The 23,615-nt window shown below is 34.3% G+C and overlaps 1 protein-coding gene across 1 annotated transcript; it reads left to right on the top strand.

The window, feature by feature from the left end:
* The first annotated feature begins 11,517 nt into the window (after nt 1–11,517).
* LOC145047371 (alpha-L-fucosidase 2-like) lies at nt 11,518–23,358 on the top strand. The gene is made up of 9 exons (XM_078995627.1): nt 11,518–11,874; nt 19,795–19,940; nt 20,042–20,850; nt 20,935–21,067; nt 21,160–21,318; nt 21,400–21,624; nt 21,705–21,942; nt 22,627–22,822; nt 22,941–23,358. Exons 1-9 carry the CDS (start codon nt 11,709–11,711, stop codon nt 23,263–23,265), a joined length of 2,397 nt encoding a protein of 798 aa, XP_078851753.1. The 5' UTR covers nt 11,518–11,708; the 3' UTR covers nt 23,266–23,358.
* The last annotated feature ends 257 nt before the right edge of the window (nt 23,359–23,615 follow it).

Below are 23,615 nucleotides of genomic sequence, written 5' to 3'. Positions count from 1 at the left end.
ATACAACTCGGCGAGTAGGATGAAGGAGTTGAATGACAGTTTAGAAGATGAACTCGTCGAGTCATAGCCCAACTCGACGAGTAGAATCAGGGACCCAGGACAATAGTTTGCTAGGGACTCGGCGAGTGGAGATCCACTCGGCGAGTCGGGTCAACTGAAAGTTGACTTCGATTTGACTTAGGGCTAGACCAGGGGTAAAATGGTCTTTTTACCCAAAGGACAGTTAGCAGTGTATGATTAAGTATATTGTGGGAATTGCAGCCGGAGGACTCCCGGAGCAGCAGCAATCAGTTAGTTCCTGATCAGTTCAGCAGCTACTTTGAGGTGAGTTACCTTCCAGTAGTGGTGGGCCTAAGGCCACAATGCCGGCCCACCAGTAGGGGACGTATGGTAGATGATTGTCTTTGTGATATCATCTAGGTTTGCTATTACCTGTTATGTTATATGCTTTCATGATACGTCATATGCAATAGTAGTGGAGTTCGGTTGTTAGGACCGCAGGGTAGTCAGACACCCCAGAAACATCTGACCGTATGTGATGGTATGCTTGTATGTTGGCCTGTTATGTTATGCGATAGAGGTAGCGGGAGGGGACCAGTCCCCGAGGATCGGTTGTTAGGACCGATGGGTAGTCAGCACCCCAGAATGGCTTGACATGGGTAGTCAGCACCCCAGAATGGCTTGACACGGGTAGGACGGCACCCCAGAATGGCCGTACCGGGTAGTCAGGCACCCCAGAATAGCCTGGCAGTATTTATGTTATGTGTTTGCATGGTATGTGGTACGTTGGGGGAACTCACTAAGCTTTGTGCTTACGTTTACAGTTTTGTTTTCAGGTACCTCTGCACCGAAGGGGAAGGAGTCGGCGCGGTAGCGGCACGTCATACACACACTCTTCGGTTTCCGCATTTACGACATTTACTGGGATTGTACTCTGATATTTGATGGGATGTATGGTTTGACTTTTAAAACGTGGATTGCGATGTGTCATGGTGTAATCAAACAATGTTTTTATTTATTAATGTTCTCTAAAGTAATATTTTAAAATGAAATTTTTGAACATGAAAATTTGGGTCGTTACAAGGCCGAACATCACCCCCTGTGACTCACGGCTCAACTCGATACATCATGAAGGGACCAATTCGGTGACTCGCGACTAGACTCGCCGAGTCACCTATACGACTCGCCGAGTCGTCGCCATGCATCCACCAAATACACCGATTTACTCGATTTCAGTTCATGCCATTCATAGATCTGGACTTCTAGGACACAAATCACACGTAAAGTTTCCAACTTTACGTGTGGATACTCACTAATATGGATTTTAGGGTTCAAAATGCCTCAAAAGGGTAGATCTAGGATGAACAAGCCACATGGGGCCATAAAGCTAACAGATCTGAGCTCCTGGAGCTCAATCTTGCCTAGATCTAAAGGCCAATCCACTTATTACAAAACATTAAGCACAAACAAGCTTGAGGAATTGCTCAAGAGTGTCTTAAATGAAATCTTAAGCATAGAAACAGGGGAAAAACGAGATATACCTCAATGATACAGCTAAAAAACACAATGATGCTTGGATGGCTCTCCTTTCTCTTGATCTCCTTCCCCCTTCTTGCCTCAAAACCTTCAAGAATGCACACAAGAGCCTAAACTACACAAGAAACAAGCTTAGGACGAGGGTTGGGAGCTCTGGGGGTGAATGGGGGCTGAACTCACCCATGTTAGGACTCGGCGAGTCAATGCCCTGACTCGGCGAGTCTTGTCTTAGCATAAGTGTTCTTCGGATGAAGATGAACTCGACGAGTTGTTCATACAACTCGGCGAGTAGGATGAAGAGGTTGAACGTCAGTCTAGAAGATGAACTCGTCGAGTCATAGCCTAACTCGACGAGTAGAAGCAGGGACTCCGGACAATCGTCTGATAGGGACTCGACGAGTTGGAGAGCCAACTCGGCGAGTCGGGTCAATTGAAAGTTGACTCTAACACCCCCCTCTGGCACGTATCACAATATTGTCCGCTTTGGGCCACTCGGCACGAGGACTTCCCAGGGGGTCACCCATCCCGGTACTACTCCCGCCCGAGCACGCTTAACTGCAAAGTTCCTATGGGATCTGCTGCCCTCACGGCTTTAAAACGCGTTGTGATAGGGAAGGTATCCACACCCCTTATAAGGAATGCTTAGTTCTCCTTCCCAACCGATGTGGGATCAGGTGCAACCCCACCTTCACCCCCCATTATAGGGTTCGACGTCCCTGTTGAACACATCAACCCGTGCCCTAGCTCTGATACCATTTGTAACACCCCCCTCTGGCACGTATCACAATATTGTCCGCTTTGGGCCACTCGACACGAGGACTTCCCAGGGGGTCACCCATCCCGGTACAACTCTCGCCCGAGCACGCTTAACTGCAGAGTTCTTATGGGATCTGCTGCCCTCACGGCTTTAAAACGCGTTGTGACAAGGAAGGTATCCACACCCCTTTATAAGGAAATGTTTCGTTCTCCTTCCCAGCCGATGTGGGATCAGGTGCAACCCACCTTCACCCCCCATTATAGGGTTCGACGTCCCTGTCGAACACATCGACCCGTGCCCTGGCTCTGATACCATTTGTAACACCCCCTCTGGCACGTATCACAATATTATCCGCTTTGGGCCACTCGGCACGAGGACTTCCCAGGGGGTCACCCATCCTGGTAGTACTCCCTGGGAAGTCCTCGTGCCGAGTGGCCCAAAGCGGACAATATTGTGATACGTGCCAGAGGGGGGTGTTACAAATGGTATCAAAGCCAGGGCACGGGTCGATGTGTTCGACAGGGACGTCGAACCCTATAATGGGGGGTGAAGGTGGGTTGCACCTGATCCTACATCGGCTGGGAAGGAGAACTAAGCATCTCCTTATAAGGGGTGTGGATACCTTCCTTGTCACAACGTGTTTTAAAGCCGTGAGGGCAGCAGATCCCATAAGAACTCTGCAGTTAAGCGTGCTCGGGCGGGAGTAGTACCGGGATGGGTGACCCCCTGGGAAGTCCTCGTGTCGAGTGGCCCAAAGCGGACAATATTGTGATACGTGCCAGAGGGGGGTGTTACAAATGCTAGGGAGGTTCCCTAGGACTCGGGGTGGTTTAGGGTGTCTGGAGAGAGAGAGAGAGAGAGAGAGAGGGAGAGCAGAGAGAGAAAGAAGGTGTAAAAAGTTTGAAAATACGGGATGGCTCGCATCCAATTTATAGACGAGGGGCTGTTGGCTACACGCGGCGTTCCTGTGAGGGTACGCGGGGCGTACCTTGGACACAAGGCACACCGGAATACGCTGCGCGTTTGTACTGACAGATGTCCGAAGTCCGATGGGTTATCGTGGCCGACCCGAGACCAAGTGATGCGAGAACGTGGGGCGTTCCTCGGACAGCTCGCAAATTGTCATCCCGGCTTCAAAATTTCATAACTTTCGCATACAAGCTCTGTTTTTGATGTTCTTTCTGTCGGCTAATTTTCAATTTATTTTTAAAGTTATATTTTTAACAGGCCGAGATAGGAAAGTCTGTTAAAATTTTTTAACTTCTTCATCCGATGTCTGTTTTCGTCTGTCTTTTTACCGTTGAGCTACTATTAATGATACCTTCAATTCTCGTTTAGATTGTGTCGTCCAAAAACCGTTCGATCTAATATCATTGTTAAACTGAAACTTAGAAAAATCATAACTTTTTCATATGAAGTCAGATTTGGGCGTTCTTTTTATGCACGCTCTCAGTTTAGCGAATAATACGACTTTCGTTTAGATCGCTAAGGCTAAAACGGACTTCATCGTAAACTCACTTTTTACAACACGCAGTGTCGTGCCGGTTCTGTCGCAAAACTTCAACATGTCATAACTTCTTTGTTATAACTCGGATTTCGGCGTTCTTTATATCCCCATAATCCTTGTCACAACCACTACAAATTTCTTCAGAGATTTTGGGCTTGTCTAACGTTTTATTTCTTATGCCTATTTTTATTATATCTTTACAAATAATTATATAATTACATAAAAGCACATAATTCACATAATATTCAAGTAATTCATCCTTATTACCTTAAAATAGGTTACAACGGTTGAACTAGACTATTAAATCATCGCATCAATGTTTAGCCTCGAAACATGGTCGTTACACGAATCCACCACCAGTCGACCAGAAAAGTTCAAGGACCTTTTTGTAATTAATTTCTTTTCATTTAACAGTTATAAACCTGAAATTAAAAGCCATTACTGACAGATTTCGGTTTTGATTTCTTGATTAATTGGTCCATTTAATTCCTTACAGTTACGATTTCAAAATAATCATATCGGTTACATTTTGTAGTATAAATATTGCATCTCTCTCACTAATTGGCTAACACCAGATGATCGAATCGTCTCTTTCTCTCTTCCAGTTCTACTTTTGTTTCTTTCTACTTCTGCAACCAATGTATTTTCCGGACTTTGTCAGGGTTCATGTGATCTTGATCGCTTTCCGCTGTTGTATCGTATAAAGCAAACATCCATATAGGGTGGATTTGTTTTAAGGAAACTATGTTTAACACAAGCCTCAACCAATTTTCTTTCTGTTCGTTCTTTTATGCACTTTTGGGTGATGTTGTCCTAACACTCATCACCAACGCCCATACTTTTTATTCTTGGGATCGAGATCAAGTATCTAAATAATATGACTAAATACAAACATTTTAATCATTTGCGAGCTTGGTGTAGAACAAAGAAAAATATCAGCAATGGTTCCTTGCTTAGATCAACACACAATACGAAAAAAAATATAATTGTTCATGGTTGATTAATAAACTCATGAGCTTCATTTGAAAAATGTATAGGAGTTATTCAGTTGATATAGAGGTGCACTTGAAGTGGGGGGTGTGTTGTACCTATTGGGCTGGGCCTTTCCCCATAAGGCCCCACCATCGGGGCATAAGCGCCCTCTTGCTACCCATATGTGAGGCGTCGTCTTAGCCTTCCCAGATCAGGGTCGCTCCCACACCTATAGTGTTCGTGATCGGCCTCCTCAACTGTGTATCGATCGAAAGGCGGGGCGGCATAACCCCCAACCAAGGGAGTGGTTACGTCCAATATGTCCCCCTTCTTCGTTTTGAACAAAAACATTACGATCATTTTAGTCTATAATATAACACTCACTTCTAATGTCACTCTTTTCAACAAGAAATGATTATTGATTGTTCACACTCTATTTGTTTTATTTTCTTCTTACGGCTGATTAAGAATATAGGTATTAGATATTGTATTTAAATGAAGTGTTTTGGGAACCACAACCACAAATTCATGGTTAGTATTTTTGCATTGATGGTGTTCATTTTGTTTTGGTAAAAATAGGTGTTGTAAAAATCAGAATATATCAAACTCGGTCCAACTCGGAGCAATCCAATTCAACGAACTCTGTCAAACTTGGAAAAACTAAGTCAAGCTCAGGATTTCTGACTTTTTACAAATAAACTATAATTATTGACTAATTAATTTAACATAGATCATATATTTAGTTATTTATTAAATCATTTGTTTTGTTTTTATAAATTTTAATAAACTTATAATATTTATTAAATATATAATTTTTTTAAAACTAATTTACTTATAAATTACCCAATCTAGTACTCCCTGAATTGACCATCCTATGAATGCCTAACGACTTTTGCAAAACTGGTAAAAACTAATCTAGATTAAAAGTACAAGACCAAAAGTAATGAAAAAAACAATTTAACACCTTATTACCTGGCTACTGTATATCCTGCTCTTTCACCTTCAGCTGATGATATCCAATCCCAGATCGATCTTTGAAAAATAACTTGAGCCTTGAAGTTGATCGAACAGGTCATCAATCCTCGGCAACGAATATCTATTCTTTATTGTAGTCTTGCTCAGCTCTCTGTAATCGATGCACATTCTTATGCTTCCATCTTTTTTCTTCACGAATAACACCGGAGCTCCCCAGGGTGATGAACTAGTTCTAACGAAACCTTTGTCCAGTAACTCATGAAGTGGCATCATCAGCTCTTTCATCTCCATTGGTGCTAATCGGTAAGGTGCTTTTGCTGTAGGCGTCGTACCGGGTAACAAGTCAATACGAAATTCTACTTGCCGATCAGGCGGTAATCCAGGAAGATCTTCAGGAAACACTTCCGGATAATCACACACCACCAGAATGCTCTACACCTCCTTCTTCTCTTTCTTAGCATCAATTACGAATGTTAGATACGATGTACATCCTTTGGCCAAACACTTTCTGGCTTTCATCAATGAAATGATTCCAGAATTTACTCTTCGTTTATCTCCATACACCATAAACGACTCTTTCCCTGGCGGGTTTACTTTTACAATCTTCTTCTTGCATAGTATTTTGGCATCATTGGCGCTAAGCCAATCCATTCCTAGCACGACGTCGAAACCGTTTAGTTCGATAAGTAATAATTTCTCGTGGAACTTATTCACATTCAAGTCAATTAAGATGTTTTTCATATGATGACCAACAAGTACAAACTTGCCACTAGCAACTTCGACTAATAAGGCATTATCTAGTCTATCAACAGGCAAAGCTAGTTTTCTACCAAATTCATGCGAAATAAAGGAGTAGTTAGCTCCATAATCAAATAAAATTTGGGCAGATAATTCGTTTACAAGAAAGGTACCTGAAGCGATATTAGCTTCATCTTTAGCAGCTTCGAGTGTTATCTGGAATGCTCTCGCCTTGGGCTTTGGCAAAATATTAGGTCTAGCTTCCTCCTTCTTTGGGCAATCCCTCGAGATGTGACCCTCCTCACAGCAACCATAGCAAACTTTCTTAGTGAGGGTGCATTCGTTGGCATAGTGCCCTAGCTTTCCACATTTAAAACATGTGGCCACTACCTCACATTTACCATGACGCTTCGTATTACATTTGTCGCACCATTTCGCTTCGCCTCCTCCTCCTCTTGAACTAGACTTCGAGAAATTGTTTTTCTTGTTGGACCCCGAAGGTCCATCGAACTTCCTCTTTTCACCAACCGCTATCCTTTCCAGACCCTTTTCTTTCTGTTGGGCCTCCACATTCTTAGTTGCTCGAATAGCTGTTTTCAGAGTGGTTGCCATCTTGACTGTCGGGCCAAAGTCGGCGGGCAGTCCATTAGCGAACCTCTCAATCTTGGAGAGTCCTGTTGGTACAAGGTATGGAAATAACTTCATTTTCTCAGTGAATGCAGTAGCATAGTCGTCTATGCTCATTCTCCTCTTCTTTAAGTTTTGGAACTCATTGTTCATATCAATCAGATCTATCTCTGAACAATACTGCACCCTTAATTGTTCCAATAACTCCTCCCATGACATTTTCAGGGCTTATCCTCGTGGCATAGTATCTGCCAACAATTTCCACAATCTCAAGACTCTGGTCTTCAGTTATCTAACTGCAAAGACAGTATTCTGTTTGTTGCTATAGTCACAACTTTCAAACACCATCTCCATTTCGGAGATCCAATCCATAATCTCAATAGACTTTGGGCTTCCAAAAAGACTTAGCGGCTTGGCGCCCAAGAAATTCTTATGCATTCACCCATCCTTGTTGCTTCCCTTTTTCGGGTCTTTCCTTCGTTCTCCTTGAGTCCCAACTTGACTCACAATACGACTATTGTTCCCTTCATCCGATTGCTTGGGAATCAATTCAGGTTCCTCAATGGGCATGATAGGTTCGTCCCTATTATCATGCAACATCTGTCACATTTCTTCCCTTTGTTCGACTAACATAGCCTCAATCATGGCTTGCACCCCAACCATTGTCACTGGCTCAGGTGTTGCTGCTGTAACAACTACTTGCTCTATTACATGTATTTGATTCCTGTTTTCGTCCACGTTTCCAACTACACTTCTTGTTCTCACCATTTTTTATCTATACATCAAATAAGGTGAAATTAGATCCTCATTCACGATAGATATTCAAATCATCCTTATTACTCCGAAACGTTTACATGCTAGTTCTAATACCGCCGTCATACACTTAGAATCCTAAACACATAAGGTCTCCAGATCCAGTTGGCAACAAACCGTAGATCTAAACAACTAATATCATATATGGCAACATATAATATTTAGCACATAAAAGCATTTTAGGCATCTTTCCTAAAATAAACTAGTGATCGTGTCTACAATATAACAGACACACATCTCACAATCTCCACTTAACATTCTAAATTTAAGTCTAGAAATCCTACAAATTCCTAGTTCGCTTAAACTAATACTCTGATACCAACTATGACATCCCCAAAATCACGGCCAGAAAAGACCGGTTTCATTTATGCTTTTAAAATAATTTCAGAGTAAATCCTTTTGATTTAAAAGAGTTGCGGAATTTTTCCCAAAACAAAATATGATAAAATAAAGTTTATCAAAGCATTTCATCAAAGAGATGCATTTTCATTATATAACAATATTCGGGATTTCATGTTCTGATAAACAGACCAAAAGCATAAACAACATATTACATGCCATACAATAGTTATATACATATACAGGCTCATAAACAAAACAATTTGATGATTCATCCATCTTATGCTCTCGCGTCACTTCCTGTAATACAAATAAACTGAGTGAGTCAGGCTTGGGAGCCTGGTGAGCATATAGGGTTTTCAACCCATAATAAATAATTATATTTAATTTCACCAATCAACAATAATCCAATTACCCATTCCCGTTATCCTCACTTTACGTCCCTAAAACAACATCAATTACAAGGGACCTAATCTAGGATTTTCATTTGGATGGACATTACTACAAGGGGTTTCCTCAGCAATAGATGTCCTAAAGGCAACCATGATGGGGATAGAGTACACCGATGAACACATCGTTCACAACACCTATAGGTTATGAACTGCTAGCGTTCCACAGGACTGTCTAGAAAGTCCATGGTCATCATCCATACTCCGCTAGATGACTAGGTCAACATCAACAACATTGAGGCCTCTCATCAGTTTATCACACATCAACTATCTACCCAAGTTCTAACCAACATTTTGTAGATAACAATATACATATGCATACATATGCAACTTAAAAACTGATAAGATATTCATTTAATACTCGTTCCAAATATACAGATTTATTCCAAGTAACAAATAATATATATCTATATACACATAGCACGTATTTACTCGGAGATACTTTATATCTATGTGTTAGAAGAAAAGGAATATACACTCACTTGATCAGAAGATGATCGCACAGCACTACGACTCTAAGAGTAGTATTCTTCGGTGAAACCTAGATCACTTCACACACCAGGCTTCTCGCGGGCAGAGCTTCGGCTTAGAAACTCTTTTCTTCGCGGGATCTTCGGGCTTCGGGACTCGCTTCGGGTCTCGGGATGATACCGGGGCTTCGGGGGTTAAAATAGGGCTTAGAGAGAGTATCGGGAGTGGGAGAGTAAGAGATGAGCAACCAAACTTGGCTGACCCTTGATTTTTATTTATAGGGTGAATTTTATGGGTTCACCTCGTGAGTTTCTAATATTCACCTCATGAGTTAGGCTCACCTCGTGAGCTCGATACGTCATTGCGTTCGTCATAGCCACTTGCCTTGGAATACGTCCATCATTTATTCACCTCGTGATCCACTAATGCTCACCTCGTGAACTGCACATGTTCATCTCGTGAGCTCTGACACAGCCTTGGGGTTCACGCCCCGAACTTCAGAAATTCATAACTTTTGCATACGAGCTCCGTTTTCGACATTCTTTATATCCACACATAGGTGAGATTATGCTCTACAACTATCGTTTAGACTTCGTTGGCTAATTTTGACTTTATTTTTAATATATTATAAATATATTATTTTTAGTAGGCCGGGACAGGAAAACTCCGTTCAAAATTCATAACTCCTTCATCCGAATTCCGTTTTCGTCTGTCTTTATTCGAACTTCGGGTTGTCTACTGCTAAGCTAAAACTTCGAAAAATCATAACTTCCTCATATGAAGTCAGATATGGGTGTTCTTTTTATGTACGCTCTCGGTTTAACGTATTCTACGACTTTTGTTTAAATTACTAAGGCTAGATATCGCTCTATCTTAAATTTGTATTTTACGTCATTCACTATCGTGTCGGTTCTGTTGCGAAACTTCGACAGGTCATAACTTCTTCGTTATAACTCGGATTTCATCATTCTTTATATATTCGGATCACGACCACTACCACATCCTTCATAGATATCAGGATTATCTAACATTTCATTTTGACGCTTATTTTTATCCTTAATTCATTTAAGTCACACAACTAAGCACAAAACATATAATACTCAAATAATACATCTTTATTATTTCAAGACGGATTACAAAGGTTAACCTAGACATTTACATCGCTATTAATGAGAAGCCCAGAAACATGGGCGTTACAGATGGAAACGCTTAATAAAACCCAAGACCGCCCATGACTATGTTTTGAACCCATAATTTGAAAATATAAAGCTAAAGATTTTTTTTAACGATTACAAACATATTTGAATAATGTAGCATGTATTTTTTGTTTGACAATAATTAACATGATAGATATAATGACAAACTTCTTTGTCTGTCATGAAATTAGGTGTTGATTGTTTTTTTGAAGCCAAAATTTTTGCAGTCTGCGGAACACATCTACAAGCTTCTACAGCATAAGAGGTGGACCAAATGTCTGCAATCTGCAATAAGAAGACTGTTTGTTTTTAACGTCTGCAGCTGTTGAAATAAATTAAATTTTGAAACTTAATTTCATATCATAAACATTAAAAATGTATTTTCAGCAAAAAAAAAAAAAAAAAAAAAAAAAAAAACCTACACGATGGCCCTTTTGTTTAGGTTAAAATGATGTCAGGAGACTTTTGAAGACAGTGGTCCATGTCTGCGCCAGGAAGACCTCGCACAACGATTTTTGATCTGTACACTTCCAAAAAACAAATTTTTTGCGAGGACATATGTTTGCGCGTTGTCTGCACGACGCAGACAAAAGTGGTTAAACAGATATTAAAAAAAAAAAAAAAAACAAATAGCCCCTTAGTGTTCATTGTAATTCATCATTCATTAAAAATCTTTTTATTTTTCTAGCAGCGTTTCCAATAGATAGCATTAAATTTAAAAAATAAAAATTACGATTTTCAAGAAGCATCTTTTGTAATTGATCTTACTTCGTAGAAATAATTAGGGAATTTTAACCTCATTTTTCTATTTTTTTTAACAGCAAAATGCATCAAGAAAATCAAAACCAAGCTGGCCAGAAATGAGCAAAATCAAAATACAAAATGAAGGCAACACTACAACGCCAACTAAAATAGGATTGTAAAATGGGAAATGAAATACGGGCCTTCAACATCAAGTAGAAAAACTCCAGAGAGCTATCCCTGAGGGTAATTTCGTCCAAAGCATATTTATTAAGTATGGAATAAAACGATAGAGTGTTTAGGATTAAAACGTGAAGGAAGGATATAAGATACCAATCTTATGAGTAAACGCGAAACCCATGATTGATGGCGCATATATGCTGGAAGAAATCAGTACACAAAGGTCCCACACACACACACACACGCGATAAACGCCATTGTTGTTAGAGCCTGTCATCATTAAATAGCTTGGCCCTCCGATTCCCCATCCTCGGCCGCCCTCTGCTGACTTTCCTGTCCCTTTTCACCACATTTTCCATTAATAGATCAACCATACAGCATTAGTGTGTGTGTGCAGGTGTGTGAAAATGGAAGATGAAGGTGTCGGTGGAGTGGTTGAAGATGAGAAGAAAGTTTTGAAGGTTATATCCAAGGAAGAAGCTAAGTATTGGACAGATGGTTTTCCGATTGGCAATGGGCGTCTTGGTGGAATGATTTGGGGTGGTGTTTATTCTGAAACTATCAATCTCAATGGTACGAACACTACACTCTCAACTTTATTACCTGTTTCTTATTCTTATTGATATCATAGATTTAAACGTCTTCAAATCTATTATGGTTTGGTCAAATATCTGTTATGATGAAAATTTGGATACTGGTCTGGATTCTCTCCAAAGTTGTATCATAATTAGGATTCAGATACTCATTTAAACACTTAAACGAGCTCGAACTGAGTTTGTAGTGAGTTTCAGGCTCATTTATTAAACGAGCTTGAGCAAGAGTTTCATCTCATTCGAGATAAAAGGGGCTTAAATATATTAAAACATTTTTATATGAGAACAACATATTAAAGTCATTTAAATTGAAAGAGATATTTGATAAAGAAAAAAAAAATCATCCAAATAATGATCATAAGCACTTATTCTTACACATTGACATTTTGGTATTAAAGTAACTAGTTAGAACAAAGATACAATATGCTCGATGTTAGAATAATATAATTAAAAAATAGTAAAAATGTCGTATTTTGCTTCATAGAATAGAAATCATCTATAATTATCGACAATCACTCTTTCTTTCTCTCTATCTCAATATTAAGAATCGGACAATATTTAAGAAAATCATCATTCATAGTATTGTGAATATGTATTTTCACAATTATCAATGACAACATGTAGTTATAGGTCCTTTTCGTTTGAAAAGAAAATCAATAGTGGTATTTTTGCTTATGATTTATCCTAAGATTATAATAAACTAAAGGGCAACTAAATTACCAATCATTATAATATTATTAATTACAAATTTATATAGATAAGCAAAAGATAAATTAGTAAAAATAGTAAATGTTACCTATTTATTGACTATGGAATTTGAACTTTTATCTTCAACCTAAACTTCTTAAGTTTATTTATCAAAGTCGCCCGAACATCAAGACAATAACTAATGTGGTTAATTAAAGTAGTTTTAAAACAATAAGAAATTGTTTTTGTTAATACACTCATATTTCTCAATTAAAATAAATAAGGTGGCAGTTGGGCTTTATATAATAGTCCAATGTCGGTTTATTTTGTAGTGTAATACAAAACTATAATAAACGGAAATGAGGGGGGCAAAGCACCGGCTAGTCCCTGCATTGTCTCCGCCACTAAGCTCAAGCATTTTAAATCCTCCACGAATCCATCTCGAGCTTTGAACAAAACTCGAAATGAGCCAAACTCGAGCTCGAACCCCATGAATTTTAAACGAGCTGAGATCGAGCTCAAGCATTTGTGTGTTTTAAACTCCTTTATCTACACCGCTAATGCTGGTAATGAAATTTTGGGATATAGATAACTTTTGATTCGATGATTCAGTTGTTTTTAATGAGTATAAACTATAAAGTATAGCATGTTATACAGGATTTGATCGGTAGATTAGGTTTTTTTTTTTTTTTAAAAAAAAAAAACTAATTGACATGGTTCATTGATAACATCATAAAGTTTTTTTCATAAATTTAAAATTTCTATACCTTTAGATAATTTTTGATAAACTTACAGTAACGCGTTTCGGTGGGGAATTACAAACTTATGACCCCTACAATAAAATAATCTTTTATTTAATAAAATAATTTATATCTCAAATAACATTTTCTTTTAGTCGTGTAGCTTTAAATTTAATCATTGGTATCTAAAAGACAATTAGACAGCGAATACATATATATATATCATACACGTTTGTCTTGTGTTAGCAGTATTTTTTCATTACCAATAGAGAATTTAATTTAGATTTGAAATCAGATGGGGTTGAGTAGGCGTTTTTTGTCCTAAGATTGTTTTATGTAGGGTTTACCAGTGATTTTATAAAATAAATTATTTAAATTTTTTTGAAGTTTTTAATAAAATCCAGTAACAAACTTATATATTTTTACATGCTACTATAAGTTTATTATGTTATTTATACGTTATATTTTGCCCAAGACTTTAATACAAATTTATATAGTCCAAATCTGTCAAATTAAATATTTTCCAAAAAATTAGACCAAAACCTCAACAAAATAAAAGTTTTAGACAGGTAATACTAACTAGTCCAAATATTTTTTGATCAGAGTGGTAATTTCAATTAATAATAAATACCATTTTACATTTTATTTTTTCTTTTTTGCTAGTTACAAATTGAATCCATCATATTTATTTTGTAACAGAAGTGCATGTAAAGAAAAAGACTTGTACAAAGATGTGCTTTCATTTTGAAATAATAATAGTGATCGAGATTGAAAAATTGGCAAATTAAGTTAATTTTAGATTAATTAAGCATAATGAATGCTAAACTAATATTAAATTCATTATTACTTTTAACTTTATTAAAATAGAAATTATTAAATAACAGCTTTTTAACACTATTGATACCGTTGGATTGCATATATTTTTTTACTGGAAATTATCTAACAATAAAATATAATAAAAAGAAAAAGTAATGCCTGTTTTTTTATAATTTGTTTGCAAAATAATGATTTTTCTTTCCAATAAAACCAATTACTATAATGGTTATGCTAAATAAACCTATTTTTTAGGGTATAAATTACATTGTTTTTCAAAATATAATAAATATGTCCAAAATTATAATTAATCCTGTTTAATATTATTTAAATATATATTATTATATATTTATAATATCGATATTATTCTTTTTGAAAACCAAATTAAAATCTTTAAACTTATTTATAACAGATTTTTTTTTTAAATATTACTAAACTGAACTAATGACATTAACCATACTTCTATTATTATTATTATTATTATTATTATTATTATTATTATTATTATCATTTTACTATTATTGTCATTGTTAATGTTATTGTCATTATTATTATTATTATTATTATTATTATTATTATTATTATTATTATTATTATTATTATTATTATCTATTACTTATTTCAGTAACACTGATTATCAATATTTCTTCTTTTGAATTAGAATTCACACTTAGTATAAACAAATAATGAAATATTTGGGGTATTTATTTCATTTTCAAATAAACATGTTTAACCGAGAGGTTTATATTTTTCTTTACTCTTTTGTGTTCCAAACTAACTTCAGCTAACCAAAAGAAACAAGGGCCGAGGGGTTAAACCAGTTTAACTAGTTGAAAGATACAAATGGTTAGATCAAATCACATTAAAGGTTTATTTAAACTTGTTAAAAAATCTAGATGTATTTTCTAAAGATGTGTAGGTCTATAAATTCATAATAAACTAAAAAGGATTTCGTATAACACCTTTGGTGTATTTGGTTAATTATTATGAAGGAATCAATAGAAATTCTTCTATTGAGTAATAGGCAATTACTTTACTAACTACGTGTTTGGTTTCTCATAATGTTTTAGAATTACATTATTTTAAATCAATGAAATCCCAAGAAATATGAATATATTTTTAAGTAATAGTATGTCAATATTTTTTATTTGGTAAAAGCTATTTAAATATGTGTATTTAGAGAGAGAAAAAAAAAAAAAAAAAAACACTATAAAAAAACTAATATGAATTTGATCATTTCTTAATTTTTTTTTTATTAAAACCACAAGTTAGTACAAGATCTTCTCACTACAACAACTTCACCCACGGATTGTCCACGAAACTAGATTCGTGGGAAAAAGCTCGTGGGTAATGTTTTCACACGGATTGCCCTCTGAATTACTCATTGATTATTCATAGACATATTAACCCACAGATTTACCACAAACAGTTTACCCACAAATTTACCCACAGTTTATCCACGACAAAGTTACCCACAACTTATCCACGATTAAATTACCCACGGAGTATCCACAAAAAGATTTCCCACATTTTTTTCACGGCTCTGTTACCCACAGATTTTTCATGGATGTTTACCCACATATTTTCTACAGAATTGTTTACCCATTAATTTTTCACAAATATTCTTTTTGGGTGATTTCGTGGATAGTTTGTGGGTAACATAACATATTTCAAATGTTATATATTTAGAAATTGCATAAAATCCAAATTTTTGCAGCTAATTTGAAAAAATATAATATGACCAACAAAGTTTCAACTAAATCCATAAACTTAATCTAGTGTCAAATATCAAATCCACAAAAGTTTCAATTCCCAAATCCATAAACTTAATCTATGGGAAGTTTCAAATACCAAAACCTATAAATACTAAACCCTAAGCACTAATTGTTTGGCATGAATTTACTCCAAAGTTCTTCCATACGTTTTTCCCTAGTTTCTTGACGTGAGAAATACTTTGTAAATACTAAACCCTAAGCACTAACTGTGATGATGATATTGTTCCCACGGATTTTCCACAGATTTCTTTTTATGGGTAATCTGTGTGTCATCCGTAAGATATACTTTGTAAATTAGGGTTTTTTAAGTCGTGGAAAATCTGTGGCAAATGTGTGGGTAATTACCCATGGATTTTGTTTGTGGGTAATTTTCGTAGGTGAAGGTCCATTGTGTAGTAGTGTCTTATTAGAAAAATCTTTATAAAAAACATCTTGTATTAGCTAAGTGGGCTAGTTTCAAAACTTGTAGTTTGATAACTTCTTATTAATAAAAAATGACAATAACAAATAATTATTACCATTGTAATGATTTTTCAAAATACAAATTATGATAAAAAAAAATGTTACTAAAATTTTGAATAATATTAATAACAATAATTATTAATATTAATATAAGGTAAATAATAATAATAATAATAATAATAATAATAATAATAATAATAAATCAAAATTAGTATATTATTATAATATATTGAATTCAAAATTTAAAAAAATCAATTATTTTTAAAAAATAATTTCCAATAACAATTTGCCATCTAAACCATTGAGACATTAGAAGGTGTCATACATGTTAAAATAATGTTAAAATAAGCACATCCAATGTGGTTTATGTGCTTCATGAAAACAATGAACTATGTGATTAACCAGGTCAAATTGGTTCCAAAAGTTAGCAAAACATTAGCTAGAATCAGCGGTAATTGTTGACCAATGTGGTAATGCACTTTCAGGGTTCTTTCAAAAAATCAACACCCACTTGTTTTTGAAAATAAACTTTCAAGTATAGCAAGAATAAATCCTACTTAGCATTGTCATTGTGATTCGCAAGGTCTTTTGGTAGAATCATTTGGTTATCTTTAGACCATCTCTAACCTATATTAAAATTCAATTAATGTTATATTAAAGTAATGTTATATTAAGTTATTTCAACCCCACACTAAATTTAATACCAAATATAGTGTTGCTGCATATTATAATACTAACCATAGTGTTATATTATTCATTACTACTACATATAATGTCGATAATATATATATATATATATATATATATATATATATATATATATATATAACATTAAAATTTTATTAGAGTAAATTACAGTTTTGGTCCCTGTGGTTTAGTTATATTTGCATTTTCATTCCAAACTTTGAAAATTTGACAATATGCATCTTTATGGTTTTAAAAAAATTACAGTATATATCCTTAGTCCATTTAAAAAAGACAATTTAGCCATTACTTTTGTATTTTTCTTATATATATATATATATATATATATATATATATATATATATATATATAATTTAGCCATTACTTTTGTATTTTTCTTATATATATATATATATATATATATATATATATATATATATTAATTATTTATTTTTTTATATTTTTTCGCTTACATTTTATTTTATATATTTATAATTTTTATGATTTATATATATTTTTTTGAAATTTTATTCGAATATATATATATATATATATATATATATATATATATATATATATATATATATATATATATATATATAACATATATATGGAAATTATCAAATGAGAACACCTAAAAGGTTGAGAACGTAAGAACATGTATATTCATTTGTGATTCCATGTATTTAATTGTGGAGAAATGATAAATTTTTATGTACAATCAACATGAATATGATTTTTCTCTTCATTTGAAATTAAAGGTGTAAAAATCTATCATTTTTCCACAAATTAATACATGGAATCACAAATAAATATACTTTGTTCTCGCGTTTTCAACCTTTTTGGTGTTCTAATTTGATCCTACCACTATATATATATATATATATATATATATATATATATATATATATATATATATATATATATATATATATATATATATATATATAATGTTTTTTATATTTGGTCGTTTATATTTTTTTGACGCTTTTTTTTGTATAATTTTTCTAGTTTTTTTTAATGTTCGGTTCGAATATATATTTTTAATGTTTTTTTATTATTTTTTTTTTTTTTGATATTTTTATAAAGCTTTCTATAAATATTTTTTGTATAAAAATTATAAAATAGTTTGTTAAATGTAATTATGATTAACATATTAGGTAAAAAAAATTATTTATTTTAATAGGGTTATTGTATAGGTTAACCAGAATTCGAAACGAGTATCAATGGCTTTAAGTTTATATTTTTTAGTTTTGCAATTTTTTTTACATTTCGTCCGAATGACAAATGTTAACCATAATTCCTATAACTCAAACACAAGTGTCAATGTTTTCGAGTTATACGGTTTATAATTAGCCATTATATAACTTGAAATCCATTTTCGAATTTCGTTTAGCCAATCTATTAATCGTATTAAAAAATCATAATTTTCTATCTAATCTATACTAATAATATCAACATTTAACGATTTTTTAAATTTTTTTACAAATCAATTATTTAAAAAGTATAAACAAACAAAACATCAAAAAAAAATTTAAAATGTATTCAAACAACACGTCAAAAATGTAGAAAAAATTATTCAAAAAAATATAAACGGACAAAATGTAAAAACCATTAAACTTTATATTCGAAATAATGTTAAATAAAATACAAATAATAAAAAATATAAATAAATAGAATAAAATGTAAGTAAAGACATATAAAAAATTAAACAATATATATATATATATATATATATATATATATATATATATATATATATATATATATATATATATATAAAAGAAAAGAAAAAATTAAAAAATGAGGTTAATATGGTCTTTTTAATTGGAGTAAAGATGTGTAGTGAAATTTCTTGAAACTACATGGATGCATCTAGAAAAATGTTCAAAGGTTGTTGGACTCAAAGTAAAAATCTAACCAAACTATAGGGACGAAAACTATAATTTACTCATTTTATGAATACAAACTTGCCTCCTAACTTGAAGTTATTTATTTGTATTAAATGACTTTTTTATTTTTAAATTGTGACATGTAACAATTTAATAAAATTTAATGATATTTTAATATATTAATGTGACATATGATATAATTTAAATGAGTAGGAGGATTAATATGAATAAAATGTAGGATTTTTATTATTACAAATCATCATACCCAATTAAATGGTGATACGTGTAACAATTTATATTCATTTAATAAAATTTAATAATATTTTAATATACTAATGTGATAAATATCGTTACTTAAATGAGTAAGAGGATTAGTATGAATAAAAAGTAATAAGATATTTAATATTTCTTATAAATGTGATAAAGTTATGGGTGAGTCAACTCAACATACAAAGGCCCTCCAGTTTGGGATGTCTAGTTTGGTAAGCCAACATTGGAGAGATAGAGAGAGAGAGAGAGAGTCTTTTTTCTCTTAGGGTTGTCAAAATTATACCACGAAAAACCAACTAATATATTACAAACCGAAAAAAGAAAGTCGGTAACCAATATATTTGGTAGCCATCATGTTTGGCTAGTAGTATCGTACCAAATGAGCAATCTTGTAACGGTACAAATTTTGATCTTGTAACGGTACAAATTTTATAGAGTAAATTATATGAATGATCCTATGATTTAAAGTAATTTGCACGTTTGATACCTAACTTATTTTTTTAACTAGGAAAACATTATTCTTCGGAGAGGCCACTCCCAACTAGCCATACTCTAACTGTACATTTGTTTATGTCAGATGATACATTGTGGACAGGAAGTCCAGGTAACTACACAAATCCAGATGCCCCAAAAGCACTATCCGAGGTCCGAAAACTTGTGGATGACGGAAACTATGCCGAAGCTACTACTGCCGCCGTCGAATTATCCGGCGAACCCTCCGCCGTATGTTTCTTCATTTACTTTTTAAATTAATGCACAAACTTTCCTTCCTTTTATAACTGGAATGTAAATACAATCTAATCTCTCTTCTCTTTCTCTCTCAGGCGTTCCAGCTTGTGGGTGATATCAATCTCGAATTCGACAACACTGCTGCTGCCTACGACACGACAACGTATCAACGAGAGCTTGACCTGAACACCGCTACAGTAAAAGTCGGGTACTCCATTGGAGAAGTTGAATTCACGAGGGAACATTTCGCCTCATTCCCTGATCAACTCATCGTCTCCAAATTTTCTGCAAACAAATCAGGTTCTTTGTCTTTCACTGTATCTCTTAATAGCCAGCTACCTCATCGTTCATCTGTGAATGCTCAAAATCAGATCGTTATGGAAAGAGCCGAAAATGACGATAACGCTGAGTCAATTAAGTTTTCTGCTATCCTTGATTTGCGAATTAGCGATGGAATCGGCACCATAACTGTTACTGAAGACAACAAAATTAAGGTCGTAGGATGTGATTGGTGTGTCATACTTTTAGCTGCATCATCTTCATTTGAAAGCCCTTTCACTAAGCCTTCAGATTCTACGAAGAACCCTACATCAGAGGCTTTGAATACTTTAAATTCGGTCAAGGATTTTTCATATGAACAACTTTACGCTCGTCACTTAGATGATTATCAGAAACTTTTTCATCGTGTCTCGATTGATCTTTCGAAAACCGATTCAGAAGATGTGACAGAGAACATGGTGGCAACATCAGAGAGGGTGAGATCTTTCAAAACAGATGAAGATCCTTCGTTGATTGAGTTGCTATTCCAATACGGTCGTTATCTTCTTATTTCATGTTCAAGACCAGGAACTCAGCCTGCAAACCTTCAGGGTATATGGAATGATAAAGTCACACCACCATGGGAGTAAGCTATTCCATTCCGAATCCGACCTTTCCGTTTACAAAATGGAAATTAAAACCATTTTTATCGTCTTATATATATTTTCAGTGGTGCACCTCACTTGAACATCAATCTTCAAATGAATTACTGGCCTTCACTTTCCTGCAACCTCCATGAATGCCAAGAGCCTTTGTTCGATTACATTGAATCACTTTCTGTAAACGGAACCAAAACCGCAACAGTAAGACGATTTTGAACTTTCTATATTCTTATTATAAAAAGCACCAAAAAAAAAAAAGAAAAAGGAAATGACTATTTTACCCTATGTTAAAGGTAAACTACGAGACAAACGGGTGGGTTGCACACCAGGTATCGGATATATGGGCCAAAACATCACCTGATCGAGGTGAAGCTGTGTGGGCTTTATGGCCCATGGGTGGAGCATGGCTTTGTACCCATTTATGGGAACATTATACTTATACAATGAACAAAGTAAAACCTCTTTTATTTTTTTTCATCTCTAATTTCTATCTTCACATAAATAAACATTAACTGTGGTTGTTAAAAAAATAGGATTTTCTAGCAACAAAAGCATACCCGGTGCTAGAAGGATGTGTTTCTTTTCTTTTGGACTGGTTGATTGAAGGGAAAGAAGGGTTTCTTCAAACTAACCCATCAACTTCACCCGAACACATGTTCACTACACCTGATGGTAAACCCGCTAGTGTCAGCTATTCAACCACCATGGACATGTCTATCATTCGAGAAGTCTTTTCTGCAATTGTATCTGCTGCTCAGGTATAACACAATACAGTACAACTTGTTCTGTCATGTCATGGATTGTACTGTGTGACAAATGAATGGTTGGAAACAAACAGGTTTTGGGAAAAGGTGAAGATGATTTGATCAAGAAAGTTGTTGAGTCTCAAGGGAGACTTGAGCCAACAAAAATTGGTAAAGATGGTTCGATTATGGAATGGGCGGAGGATTTTGAGGATCCAGATGTGCATCACCGCCATATTTCACATCTATTTGGGCTGTTTCCCGGGCATACAATAACTGTTGAGAAAACTCCGGATCTATGTATAGCTGCTGATGTCACTCTTAATAAAAGAGGTGCTACTATATCACATTTTATGATAAACTAACCAAAAAAAAAAAAAAGCAAAAAGTAGGAAGGTCATATCATAATATCATAATGAAATGATTATCTTGTCAACAATATTTATCACAAAGTGCCCAACTAATTTAGCCGGGAAAAAGGTATTTTAGTAATTTTTATTGCAAAATGACATCAATTTTTGCAAAGATATAATTTTAGTTTTTCAAATAAAGAAAAATATTGAAATTGGCTAACACAGGAAAATTTGACAATGTTTTTGGTTTGTCCTAGTAAGATTGTGGGTTAATGTCTTTTTAATTGAAAAACCATTTTTTTTCATATATTTCTTGAAATTTGGAAAAGAAAAAATCTTTATAGAAACTTGAACATGACCTTCTCTGTGTTAAACCATATTTTCTTAACATTTATAAAAATAAAATTATAAAAAAAATAAAAATAAAAACCCTTTGTTTTTTTGTATTTAGTCAACTTTTCACATAAAAAAATACTCAAAGAAAAACTTCTCGCAAAGAAATTAAAATATGTAGTGAACTATGATGTAATGGAAAAAGTAATTTCGAGAAATGGTTGGTAATTACTAATTATGTTAGTAAAAAGGTGAAAACGTAATCCTATGTTATTATAAATTTATAAATATCAAACATTATTTACGTGATTCAACATTTTTATTTAAAAAGGAGAGGAGGGTCCTGGGTGGTCAACTACATGGAAAGCGGTTTCGTGGGCCCGACTTCACAACAGTGACCATGCATACCGAATGATCAAACATTTGTTTGACTTAGTTGACCCTGAAAAGGAAGCCAACTATGAAGGTGGACTTTATAGTAATTTATTCACCGCACATCCGCCTTTCCAAATCGATGGCAACTTCGGGTAATTACAAAATACCATATTTTACTTGTGTTTGCCAAATAATTTGTAATTAATAAACTGCTGAATGGATAAATGATGTCTGATTGGAGAAAATGAAACTATACTTTTTGGTGTACAGTTTCAGTGCGGCTATAGCAGAGATGGTGATCCAAAGCACCGTGAATGATATTTACTTGCTTCCGGCACTTCCTAGAGATAAATGGGGGAGTGGATCGGTGAAAGGTCTGAAGGCTCGTGGGAATGTAACTGTGAGTGTTTCATGGAACGATGGAGGTCTGAATGGGTTCAAACTTTGGTCCCCAAATGACAACAATTTAGAGGCGATGGAAAATGAAAGTGTCACAAAAACTATACATTACAAGGAAATGAGTGTCGTGGCAAAAATGATGAAAGGAAAAGTATATACTTTTGATAAGGAGCTACAATTCATAACGACGGATTGAATTCTTAGTTAGATTCATCAAGTATTTTCTATAAATAAATAGTAGTATGTATGTTCAATTTCACAGGTATTCAATAATGTGTGTTTGTGTTTATATGTTATACAGTTTATGGTTTTTCAAATTTTTTTTAAATCATAAACTATCTAAAACTGTTCCTAAATATCATCAAAGTTTTTTAAATCATAAACTATCTAAAACTATTCCTAAATATCAATTATATCTCCTACAAGATTTGAACCCATAACCTCTCATTTGAGATGATCACTCCTTACCATTAGGTCAAAAACTTTTGATATTTGGATGGTTAACATATACATGAGAATGGCTATAAGTCTCACATATTTGAGTAA

The sequence above is a fragment of the Lactuca saligna genome, chromosome 5, assembly GCF_052625555.1.
Source record: "Lactuca saligna cultivar CGN05327 chromosome 5, ASM5262555v1, whole genome shotgun sequence".
Classification (NCBI taxonomy): domain Eukaryota; kingdom Viridiplantae; phylum Streptophyta; class Magnoliopsida; order Asterales; family Asteraceae; genus Lactuca; species Lactuca saligna.
This window is presented reverse-complemented; position numbering and strand designations above follow the sequence as displayed.

What these genes read in the sequence shown, in the direction of transcription:
- LOC145047371 (XM_078995627.1), top strand. Translation starts at nt 11,709, where the DNA reads ATGGAAGATGAAGGTGTCGGTGGAGTGGTTGAAGATGAGAAGAAAGTT. An exon ending in AAAGTCACACCACCATGGGA is followed by an intron (nt 20,851 to 20,934) that starts GTAAGCTATTCC and finishes ATATATTTTCAG; the next exon opens with TGGTGCACCTCACTTGAACA. An exon ending in ACGGAACCAAAACCGCAACA is followed by an intron (nt 21,068 to 21,159) that starts GTAAGACGATTT and finishes CCTATGTTAAAG; the next exon opens with GTAAACTACGAGACAAACGG.